The sequence below is a fragment of the Trachemys scripta genome, chromosome 1 (assembly GCF_013100865.1).
Source record: "Trachemys scripta elegans isolate TJP31775 chromosome 1, CAS_Tse_1.0, whole genome shotgun sequence".
Lineage (NCBI taxonomy): Eukaryota > Metazoa > Chordata > Testudines > Emydidae > Trachemys > Trachemys scripta.
This window is the reverse complement of record NC_048298.1, coordinates 213,684,042-213,696,950: the sequence shown is the minus strand read 5'-3', so window position 1 is coordinate 213,696,950 and position 12,909 is coordinate 213,684,042. Positions and strand designations below refer to the sequence as shown.

The following is a 12,909-nucleotide window of genomic DNA, read 5'->3' as shown; positions in this document are numbered from 1 at the left end:
GCGGGGCCGGGGTAACCCTAGCTAACTCCTGTGAGTGATCACTCTTGGCAGGTTTTACTGCACTTAAAACTGAGATGTCAGCCATTTTCATAATGAAAGAAACTGGTGTCCTCATGCTACAATCCGATGTCCACAAAGACTCTTCCCACCCATCCTTGCTCTCTTCTTCATCCCTTTTTGGTTCCTTTTGTTAAGCTACCTCAGATTCCTTCCTGATATTTGCCTCAACCCTTGAAACAATTCCCCGCTTTTCTTTTGCTTGTTGATGGTCCCTGTCATCACCCTCCACTGACTTCTTTATTCTCACTCCCCCGTTCTACAGTGTCCAGATCTATATGGAGGATCTGAATGCATTTGTCATATTCCTAACTTTCCATTGGCCCTGAGTACTTGGTTTGATTATGTTAAAGACTAGTATGAGTGTTTGTTATGCAAGCAGCACAGCTATTGTCAAAACCCCATAGACAGTTTTGCTTGAAGAAAAATTAGCTCTTTAATGACACCGTTGGTTGCTCTTCTCTGATCATAAGACAGTTAAAGTGAATTAAGGATCCTGACACTAGTAGCTACCTGGCAAAGCCCAATTTTATACCCCTTTTTACACACACACACACACACACACACACACCACAGTGTTTCAATCAAAACTAGTGTCATTTTAATAAAAATTTATTTTCTTTGGCATATCGTGTGAATAATTTGTATACATAGAGTTGTTCCTGATTGAAAATATTAAAAATTATTGGCCGGTGATTAGTTATGGAAATATGTGCTAATGGGATACTGCTGACTGGTTGCAGGCCAAGATAACCATTGCCTATTAGAAACTCATGTACAGAGATGTGTAAGTCTGTACTGAATTGTCAGTGACCTATGGCTACATCTACCACATGAAATGATCTCCCTGTAAACACAGAAGTAGCAAGATGAAATGTAAAAGGGTGTAGCCATGAGGCTGATTCTAAATGAGTGATGCAAAAAATCCTGTCCCTGTATCATGCATGCTTTCAGGAGTAACTGACTGCCTTCTGCCAGTTGTATTTAAACATATTGCTTAGGACAGAGGAGTCATGGTGCCAGAAGGAAAACAAAACCAGACCAAATAAACAGTGGTGTAGAGTAAGTATCCAGGTCCTGAAAACTTAAATATAACTAGGATAAGAAACGACATAAGAAAAATCAGAGATGGCAATTTATTCTTCTTGGAGAAGAAACAGGTAGGTTACATTATTTTAACTATCAAATGAAATCATACTCAAATTTAATTTCATGGCATTGCTTGAGTGATAATTGGAAACTCATTATATTCATTGGCATGGCATATCAACAGACAGTAACTGCATTACAATGAAAAATGAGATGCAAAATAATTTTTCACCACTAATGAAAAACCTACCACACCATTCCAATCCAGTCACTGGGTTATTAAGCAATACGTGAACCAAAATGAAGTCCCGCAAACCACTAAGGAAGACTAGACAGAACATCCTGAGAAACTGAAATATAGGAAGCTTCAGTCTGTATTTCGTGTTTTGCCACAATAGAGGATGTTCTATATTTCCATAAGCCTCAGTTTTTGTCTATCTCCGCATCTCAGAAATGAAGTTGCATGAAAAAAAATCAAAGAATAACTGGTATGACAGATTGACCATATCCTGAACAAACCTTATGGAATTAAGATAACCTTGATTGAATTAGGGTTAATACCTTTGGGGTATATTGTATTGAAAATGCAATTGTTTATGTGTTGCTGTGGCATTGTATGTACCTTCTCTAGTAAGTGGGGATGCTACTAAACTTCCTTGTTATCAGCCTGTGAAGCCGTCCCTCTCGGATAGATATGCACATATTATTTCAAACTGGATTCTCCGGAGATCAACAGACAAAGAAAAAACTTTTGGAAAAATAACCTGGTTTTAGATGGACTCAGGGCCTTCTTCCTGATCCAGCAAACAGACAGGACCCTGCTCATGAAGGGCCCCAATCCTTAGGGTAAGGTTGGAAGGACTGGGCCTGTCAGAATCCATGTTGGGTTCCTGGTAAATTTATTAGCATTTGTATAGGTTTTTATTGTTCTTCATATGTTTTCTCTGTAGTGCTTTTCCCTTGAGAATAAAATAGGCTTACATAGGAAGTGCTGTGTGATAACTTATAATCTGCAGCAATCCTTCTGTTATCAGTCTCTGAAGAGAAAGTGCGCGGGTCTGTTTAGGCAGACTGTGCTGGGAAATACACAGTGAAGGCAGGGAACTGTGGAGCCTGGACATACTCTGCTCAGAAAGGGATGTGAGTCTCCACCCAAGAGAGGCAGCAGCTGGGGACCTGGAAGCCTGATGGTGGGTGCCCTGGCTGAACCACTGAGGGGAAATACAGGTGCAGTTGCCTTGGACTGTGACAACTGGATCCAGAAATTCTGGAAAACATGAGAAAACATGCAGGTTGGCTGCACCCTTTTAGAAAGCAAGGGAAACTGCCAGGAGATTATACAAATACCAATTGCCATCCCCACGGAGCCAACAATCATGAGTCAGACCCCAAATGATGAGATGGGCTTAAAAATGAAGAGATTTTTAAAACATAATGAACTTGTTTGTTTTTCTTGGCCTGGTCTCTGAACCATTTGGGTTTACTTGGATCAAATTTTCAAGCTTTTCTCATCAATCTTGAGGGCTAGAAACTTACTCTTAAAAAAAAAAACTGAAATTTTCACTTAATTGCCTGCTTCCAGGGCCGGGGGCTTTAAGAAAAAGCATCCAAAATTGAGAGACTTGTGATAAAATCGTGGGAGTTGGCCACATTGCTGTACATATCTGCTTGTATATCTGGTTCCTTATATCATACCCATCACTGTCTTTGTGCTAACTCTGTGCTAGTATTTTATCCACATTAGTAAGGTAATACTGAACATTATATTGTTCCCTTTCCACAGTGACCAAATAGAAATACAAATGATCTAAACTGCAGTGAACACATGCAGATATATACTATCACATCCTCCTCCTACATGTGCACAGACATTATTCTGTTTTGTTTAAACAAACTGACCTGCCAGGCTGTATTGTCATTTCTGGAACAACCCTCTTCCAGTGAAGGTGCAATAGTATCCACTAATAAGTTAGTAATTATCTTGTTAGGATTTGAAACTTTGTTATTTTTGCTATGTGAGCTGACGTTGAGCAGATTTGACCATTACAGGCTTTCCAACGCTCACTGAAGTCAATGGAAAGACTCCTATTGGCTCCAGGGGAGTTTGGATCAAGCCCAGTAAAATAATACTGTTCTTTTAAGGCTTGGATTTGCAACCCTGACTGAGCACTTACATGACTAGTCCCAGTGTCTTCAATGAAAAAACTAGTGTATATGCTCATCAAGGTGAGCAAGGGGTCTTCATTCTAGGCATTAATTTGCACTATTGTGCTACTCAGGATATGACACTCCCAAAAAGTCAAGCAGTTAGAAAAATGTCTGTGCTACATGATGTTCTGAGAGAGCCATACTTTTTGGAGATAAAGAGGGCACAGATAAAAACTGCACATTTGTCTCCTGCAGTATTTCCATTTACCACATTAAATTCTGTTTCTCCCATTCTAAGTGTAAGGACTACCTCTTTAAAAATAAATCATGTGAAGTGGTAAACGTTCTGTTTTAATGGCACTAATTCTACTTGTTTGTCATTCGATAAACTGTGTAAAGAGGCTGCTCTCCTCGAGTCTATTTGCAAACCACTACATTTTCAGGGTAAAAAATGAAAATGCCATTATCCCTTTTTCTCAAAGTCATATATATGATATCATATTGTGAGTTCTAGGGGTCCTTTTTCTTGCAGGATCAATATTCCATGTCTGTATGAGATTTGTCTTTTAGATCAAATGGGATTTTGGCTGTAAGTCATAGCACATCAAGCTAATGAAAAGTTAGCTCCTGAAAAATATGAAGTAGTTTAGTCAGTAGTTTAATGTTTGCTATAGATTAGCAATCTGTTAAATCCTAATTAAAGTTAGATATTCTGTTATACTGTCAACAGAGTAAGCAAGGCTTTTATTTGAATTATGTACTGTACATATACAGTAATTCCTTAAAAGATTTAATCCATGTACTAACAGTTCTTGATTTTAGTTTTGCATAGCTCACCATTTACCAGGTATACTCCATATTTATATCAGTTATATACCATATGTATCTTGAAGTACTTGTCTAGTGCTGTCGGAAAATCAGAGGAAGAAAGATAGATAGATAGATATATAGATAGATAGATAGATATACACACTATATTACTGTAGTATTTGATCTCCTAAAGTTTAAATCCCTATGCTGCACAAAAAGGATCCTTTCATTCATTCATTCATTCATTCATTCATTCATTCATATGTATTAACTTTAGGAAATCAACTACTGCCTTAAGGTACAAAACTGCAAGATTAGATAGGGAGATTGAACGATGATCCATTGAAATCATAGAATCATAGAATATTAGGGTTGGAAGGGACCTCAGGAGGTCATCTACTCCAACCCCCTGCTCAAAGCAGGACCAATCCCTAGACGATTTTTTACCCCAGTTCCCTAAATGGCCCCCATCAAGGATTGAACTCACAATCCTGGGTTTAGCAGGCCAATGCTCAAGCAACTAGTTTTAAATATTTTACTATTATTGGATTTTTCATATTAATGTGCTTGACTTGGGCTTGCGGGGCTCAGAATAAGGGACTATTTAGTTGCTGGGTAGACATGCAGGCTAAGATTGGAGCCCAAACTCTGGTACTCTGTGACGTGGGAGAGTCCCAGATCTTGGACTCCAGCCCAAGCCCAAATGTCTACACTGCAATTAAACAGCCCCTTAGCCTGAGCCCTTTGAGACCAATTCAGCAGGTATGGACTAGCTGTAGGATTTTAATTGCAGTGTAGACATACCCTGGGAAGCCAAGGAAGTTTGTGGGTAATAGACAACAACAAAACACGATACCATTACAGCTATATTTATACAAAGGAAGTTTTCTTGATGACCAGCCTCATCTTTTTCAAGATACATTGATTGAATTAGTTCCCTTATGGCTGATATTTTTCATTCACATCCTATTTGACTCTTAATTTGGGAGAAATATCTTCCATTGGTTTTCTGTAGCACCCATCACCATAATGTTTAAATACTGATCTAAAGGCCTGATCTTATTGAAGTCAATTGAAAGCCTTCAGTGACTTCAGTGGACTTTGGTATAGGCCCTAAGCAAGGTATTGGATTGATTAGAAGTGGGAGACTAATTTGTAATGAAAAATGTATTTCATGAATTTTGCCTCTTTGCTATCAGAATTCTCCTAGAAATGTTTTTCTGAAATTCTTGAATTTCTGTTTGAAATTAATCACTAATTTCTTCAGTGAATAATTCTTGGTCTGCAGATTGTTTGCAATGAACTATTCATGAACATTAAAAATTAATGCCATGTTATTTAAATTATGCTGTACTGGGTCTGTTCTATGATTGGAGGACTTCTGTAACTAATCAACAATGGGACAAATTTCAAGTTGTAAAATTAATTTCACAATTCAATTCAAAATACATTTTCAGGAAATATTCAAACATACAAGCTTAACATTTTATTTTTGTGAGCATTCTCACAAGTAAATGCTCATTCATAAAAATACTTCTGAAAAGCACACATAAAGGGGGCACAAAGATATTCAACATGAATTTGTTTTAAATTTTACCCAACCGTAGTTGTGGTAGCTAACCAATCTACTGATGGCATGTTATAGTACAGTAGATTTACTGCAGATACTTTTGTGGATTTTCAGTTTGTTTTTTTGTAGTTAATACCTCAAATAATATAGTTTTTGAGATGCCAATATATATATATTTTTAAATGCCAAGCCCTGTCCATCTTCAAATCACTTAAAATCCAGCTATTAAAATCCACCTATTCACAAGGCCCACCAACACTGATGCTCATATGCCACTCTTTGTTTGGTAGCTGAAGTGTGTAGATCAGAGTGTAAGTTCCATGGGATAAGGACTGTCTCTATGAGCCCCAGTTCTTCCAGGAACCAGTTTATAGTTTGTAAACGTGTCTAGAGAAGTACCACCCCCTGGGGAGGGTTCCATATACTTGTTAAAACTGGGTTTTCCAGAGACCAAGAAACAGTGAAAGGGCTTTTGATATAAACTGACTCAGGACCTTTTTTTCTGATCCAGCAAAAGGACAGGACCTTCTTCCAGCCCTCACAGAAGGGTTGGAAAGACTTTGGCATACTAGGGCCCTGTAAGACTGATTGGGAACCTCTGGTTATCTTTTAGCATGTGCATAGGAACTTTCATTGTTTTTATGTTTTCTGTGTAATGCTTTTACCTTAAGAATAGATGTGCTTGCGTAGAAAGAGCTGTGTAGTTACTGGTAACTGCTGGCAATACAGTGCTCATAGCCCTGTGAGAGAAAGCAAAACAGAGGCACTGGTCTTTAGGCAGACTGGCTTGCTGAGATAGCATAGTTTAAGGCAGGGAGCTGTGCAGCCTTAAAACACCCAGTCAGAAGGGAATGAGATGAGGGTCCCTTCCCATAGACAGGTGATGGTAGGAGACCTGAGACCTGGCTGGGAACTCCTGGAGTGGATCAGGTATACAGGCGTGACAGACTCTTTCTATATTTTTGTACAGAACCTAGGCCATTGGAGGTGGCCTGAATCTGATTGGAGCTTCTGGAGTCTACTGCAATATAAATCTTAAATAATATCTCAGAAATAACTACAGCTTAAAATGATCAGACATCCATAACAATAATATTCATTTTGGTGGTAAGAATGATGGCAACATAGCTTGAAGACATCGTATCTTTAAATCTAATCATATTTTTTTTAATATGATGTAAGTCATTTTGGTTACTACACCTGTATATGAGTCCTCCTGCTCATTTTTATGATTTTATCATCACATTTTCTTATTTTGATACAAATGTTTTTCTCTCCCTGTACAGGGGAAACTAGTGAAACTGATTGTAAAGAAAGTCCTGTCAAATGCAAAAAGTAAAGTAAAAAGAAATGAGAAAATTTAAAAAGTCTCTCAGTTAAAGTATTCTTGGGTGTTACTTGTAGCAGTAGTAAGTAAAAAAAATTCAGAGTTGACAAAGTCCCTTTAAGCTTACTTTTCCTACCTATGCTCTTTGTCTTTTAACGTTTGCATTCAATGTCTAATGTTGCAGATTTAGCCTTTACTACCTTTTTGTTTTTCAAAGGTCCGTGGCAAGGATGATGGGCTCAGCATTCACTTTATATGCATTACACTTTCTGTTTTCAAATATCCCTGTGATTGTGTTTTCACCATTTGCCCTCCCCCCCCCAAAAAAAAACAAAAAAACAAAAAAACAAAAAACAAAAAAACCAGAGGCTACAAGAGTTAAAATCCTAGCGGAGATGACCTATAACTCAAGATGCTACATTGTTTGGGTTCGTTGTTATACGTAAAACATACAGATTGCACAATAACACATTGGCATGCCCTGCTATCTTTCTGCAGTCTCTGATGGCTCTGGGCTACTATAAGCCACTGCAATCAATGAGCATCCTGCTTGCTTACGGGCACTCTGTCTTAGAAGTTAGAATTCTAACACCTGTGCAGGACTCATCCCAAATCACTAGAGGATGGGGCGAAGGACTAAACCTCTGGGTCTCTAAAGCTTGACTGCATCACTTTAAACATTGTTGGCCTATAAATGTTGTGCTTAGGATATAACTTGCAAAGATTTCTAACAGCAGTTTCCTTTCTTGCCCATATTTAGGCTAACATTAACCTTATCGTGTCCAATGGACTTGAAGAATTTTCCGATGGATGTGCAGACTTGTACAATGCAACTAGAAAGCTGTGAGTAACCAGCTGACTTACCTAGTGAAGAGCTGTGTTTTTTAAAATCAAATTTCACAGCTTCATTATTGTGCCTTACAGTGGAGATCATCACTCCAGAAAGTCTCTGCAATCTGTAATCTGCATAGTGAGACACAATGCTGTTGTATCACTAGAGTGAAACAAGAGCCGGGAGTGTTTTAAGTGACTGTCCTTTTGCATTTTCACTCTTTTTTTCTCTGCATTGTCCACTCTGTTCTTCACTTTTCTCTTTCTGCTATGTATTTCTCTATGCTGAGTTTCAAAGAATTATAGAAGTCGTTCAATTTTGTTACTGATAAGATCCAACATATTGTAATCTAGAAATACTCATGTTGGTAGAATGCAATAATTCTGTAACCAGAGTGACAAAAATAAAACAAAGTACAGAAATTGATACATAGCTACAGTGAAATATAATTTGTGCTGTGAGCATTAATATCTTTGAGAGGCTATTAACATTGACTTTTTATTAGAAATAAACCAAAGCAGATATGCCGCACGTTTGAGATTTTAGGTGAATATTTTGCCTCTAGTACTATTACATATTTGATGCTATTTCAAAGTTTTAATAATAACTGTAGTTAATGTAGTTCAGCTCCTGGATCAATTAGAAACTCTTGTATCGAAGTTTGCCCATTCAAAAGTGAGGATATTTTCTGAGTCATAATTTGTTTCCATCTGAAACTATACTCTATTATCTAATGAACTGTGATTTGTTTATTCTAGTTGGGTACACTATGAATGATCTGATATTTGAGTGGCTAAGTGATGGTCCAGTGCAAGTTGCCGAAGGCTTAACCCTGCCACAATTTATTTTGAAAGAAGACAAGGAACTTGGTTATTGCACAAAACACTACAACACCGGTGAGCGTTCTCCTAATTTTTCCATTAGTAATTACTTCTACTAGTATCCACAAGCAGTTTTGTAATTGATCTCATTTATTAGGTCTGGTGTTTGAAAGCTGGGGTTTAGGCAAAGCAGGAAGGCGAAAACCAGTAAAAATGTTGGAAAATGTAATATTTTCTCAGTACTTTCCCTTTAAATATGTTAAATCCCTGTGCTTCATACCTTGTGTCCAGAGCAGGAATTGTTCTGTTGGAGTTTGGATTTGGCTCTTCCTTCTTCTTCTTATGTAGAATCCCTATTACTGGAGGTTTGCAACCATGGTACCCCATTCTCTATGATTCTCTGCTAATCTATTTGTGGATTAATAGATCTTTTGATCCACTCAGAATATCACATTGTCCATTCCAGATATTGTTTTTCTTCCTCTATGTTCTCCTGCCATTAACTTTCAATTCCAGTGCCTATAAATATGTGTCACCCTCTGAACCTCTTAAAATGTGCCCTGCAAATCAATTTTTTTTTCATAGGATCACTGACTACTGTTTGCTAAATTCTGATAATCTCCGATACTTTTTCCTTGGTTATGTGGTCTTGCCATGATATTTTCATAATTCTTCTATAATACCATAATTTGAAGGATTGCAGTTTCTTTATTATCAATTGTTTGAATGTCCATGTTTCACAGCCATAATTTATCACAGACCAAATATAAATTTTTAAGCGTCAGAATTAATCTTCAGATTTATGTCCCTTTTCTTCAGATGTTTGTTCTTCCATAATGTCCCTTTTGCTCTCACTGTTCTGGTGCTGACAGTATCTTATCTTCCAACTTCTGTAATGATGCTTCCGAAGTACCAATAATTTCTTACTTTCTGTATGGCTGTGTTGTTCACTGGAATCTTGTGTATTTTCCCAGGATCCTTGCATCCCACCACAGATTTTGTCTTGTCCACATTCAACTCTAGCCCATATTCTTTGACATATTTGTAAATAATCTCCACTAACTTCATTGGACCTTCTGAATCAGCCAACAACATTGTGTCATCTTCATAGTGAACATTATTCACTCATTTTCATTCATCTTAATACCTTCTTACATTTCTTCAATTAATTTAATCAAACACTCACTATAAATGTTGAATGAAGTCAGTGACATTATATAACCTTGTCTCACTCCTCTCTGGATCTCTATTAGATTTGCATTTTCATCTCCCATTATAACCGCCTTCTGACTCCAGTAAAATTGTTTTATTACTTGGAGTCCATATCAATCAATCCCAACAGATCTTAATATGTTGATAAATATATAGAGTAGATTTTGTCAAATGCTGTTTGGAAATCAATAAAACACAAGTGTATTTTTTCCCTATTTCACTTGATATTTCTAATATGAGCTTTAAGCTCATAATGACATTTATCATGCCCTTTCAAGTTTGAAACTATATTGTTGTTCACTTATTTCCTTATCTATCTTTCCTTGTATTTGGTCTTGAACAACTCGCAAAAGAATCTTAGAGGCATGAGGTACTAGGCTGGTTGTTCTGTAGTCTTTACAATCCATAGTGTTTTTCTTTTGGGGGATTTGGATACACGGTGAAATTGTAAAATCTTATGGCACATCTCTTCTCTCAAATATATTCTTCATTACCTCTGACAGGGCTTTCAAGCCTCCATCTTCTGTGCTTTTTAACAATTCAGCCAGAAATCCATCATAACCTAGTTCTTTTCCATTCTGAAATTGTCACACTGTCTGGAATGGCTTGCAACAGTGAGTGCTTACCTCAGGGCAGACTGCCAGAAAACAGGGCAGACACCCCACACTGGTGGTGTGTCCTGTAATTAGATTTCACCAAGCCAGTACCAAATGTGAACTCCTGGATCACTATTCCAGTCTTTCCATGGAATCACAGACAGTCCACTCAGACTCTCCAGTCTATCTTGCCATCCAGACAAACTGGACTTAGTGATAATGTCCCCATAAACCAAGAATAACATCACATCAGGTTGCTCCCAGTCCCAAGGTACGAGTCACTTACCCCAGATCCATTGGTACTCTGGATCTTACACCAAAGACAACGCTGCCAGCCAATTCTACAGTAAACTAAGCTGAGAAAAAAAATGAGTTACTGAGAGGTTAAAGCGGGTAAAATATATATACAGGTTGATCACAATTTGTAATTCCAAATAGTGGCAGTGATGTAATAAACTGCCAGTTTCTCACAAATCTTTTCAGGGGTATCTCCACTTTGCATCTGGTACACTTCCCTGTAGGAGTCCAAACAGTCCAGAGGTGAAGGCTCTTTCTTTGAATCCCTTCCTACAGCTTCTTCTCACAGAAAATAAGTTGACAGTCTCTCTACCCATGTGGGCTTTTCCTTTGATGAGTGAATGAGGAATGCACTTTGAGTTTCTGACCTCAGGGCATCACACACAATGGCCGTTTGCTTTGGAATTAGCACTTTTTTCTGATAAAGTCCCTCATTAGCATTCTACAAGGCTTCTTTGATGTATGATGAGTTATTTAGTTACAGGGGATTTACAATGTAAATGTTTGCTATTGCATTATGACAGGACACAGATAAGTAAAAACAATGCATTTAACATCCTATTTCATTTTAGGAAGTTTTAACACCTAAAACACTTATACATTTAACAATCGCTTTGATCTATGCTAATACACAAGTGAATTGGCCTGAATAAACCCTGACATGACCTGGTCTGCCAGCATCCAAGAAGACTTTTTGTTGCTGCCATGATTTCTTCATCTATTATTTGTGGGTGTACTTGATTAATCTCACCGTGTCACAACACCATTTTTGGACTTTTGTGGCATTTTCTAGGGGCAGCAGTGTCATCTGCTGCTCCACCACACCCTGTTAGTACTGGCATCACATTGCCAATGCCTGCTTATTTAACAGTTTTTCCTACTTATATCACAGCTAGCCCCCATATCTGAACGCAATTCCACTATCCACCGCCTCTGGACACGCTTGATGTCAGAAACGCTGCCCCTGGGAAGTTTACCCAGAGACAAGTTTGGGTGTTTGGAGTCTATGATATGCAGCTAGTGTTCAGAGATTTTTATGAATGGTTTTCTTGGTAGCTGCTGGGTTGAAATATAAATCCTTCCCATCTAAAAGAGGTATTTCATTGTGTCAGCAGGAGAGTCAGTCTGGTTGCATCAGTTATATTTTTTCATTCAGTGAAACGACAGGACATGAGCGGTTCAGCCCCAATCCGTCAGTTAATGTTACATCGGTTTTTATGAAACAAAACTACTGTTTAATTTTTTTAGTTTGGTTTTTAAAACCCCCAATGCTGCTTCAAAAATTGCTTCTAATTTCTATGGCCCAAAATGTTAGGGGATGAAAACCCTGAGGTTCACTGTCCCCAAGAGCTGTGGAAAGGGTTGAAATTCTGCTGGAATATGGGAGAAGACAGGCTGGAGCGGGGAGGGATGAGTAATCTCTGACCAGCAGCTTCCTAGCAAGCCCATGGGGATTCCCTGCATAGGATAATACCTTGTATCCATGGTGTGGCAGTTCCAGCCCAGAGGAAAGATTTGGGGGCAGTGGTCAGCAGAGAATGCCTTGACAGCCTGGCAGAGCATGCTGAGTAGCAGTGTGCATTCTGAAGGGCCCCTTACATATGAATAAAGTATCAGAGGGGTAGCCGTGTTAGTCTGGACCTGTAAAAAGCGACAGAGTCCTGTGGCACCTTATAGACTAACAGATGTATTGGAGCATAAGCTTTAGTGGGTGAATACCCACTTCTTCAGACGCTTTGTTGCTTTTTATATATGAATGGCTTTTGTCTCCAGAAAATCCTCTCAGAACTGTAAGTTTGGAGAGTTGAAAACTGTGGTTGCTCTGAAGGGGACAAATACTGCCTTCCCTCTGAGAAACAGTCCATAGAGAATTCTCTAAAAGGAGGCACATGGTGTTTCCTTATTTGGGGTTTTCCAGCACTGGGGAGAACTGGACATACATGTTGTTCTTATAATTACTAATAATACTGTTGTTCATGTGCATGAAAAGTACATAAGAACATAAGAATGGCCCTACTGAGTCAGACCAAAGATCCATCTAGCCCAGTATCCTGTCTTCCAACAGTGGCCAATGCCAGGTGCTCCAGAGGGAATGAACAGAACAGGTAATCATCAAGTGATCCATCTCCTGTTGCTCATTCCCAGCTTCT

The 12,909-nt window shown here is 38.4% G+C and overlaps 1 protein-coding gene across 7 annotated transcripts in view; it reads left to right on the top strand.

The window, feature by feature from the left end:
* GLRA2 (glycine receptor alpha 2) overlaps positions 1-12,909 on the top strand; it is a 163,450-nt gene that overhangs the window by 55,078 nt on the left and 95,463 nt on the right. For all 7 annotated transcript variants that reach the window (XM_034756659.1, XM_034756668.1, XM_034756642.1 and 4 more), the window contains 2 exons: positions 7,762-7,844; positions 8,592-8,729. In XM_034756659.1, the coding sequence (XP_034612550.1) occupies positions 7,762-7,844; positions 8,592-8,729 (221 nt within the window). The remainder of the gene's footprint in view (positions 1-7,761; positions 7,845-8,591; positions 8,730-12,909) is intronic.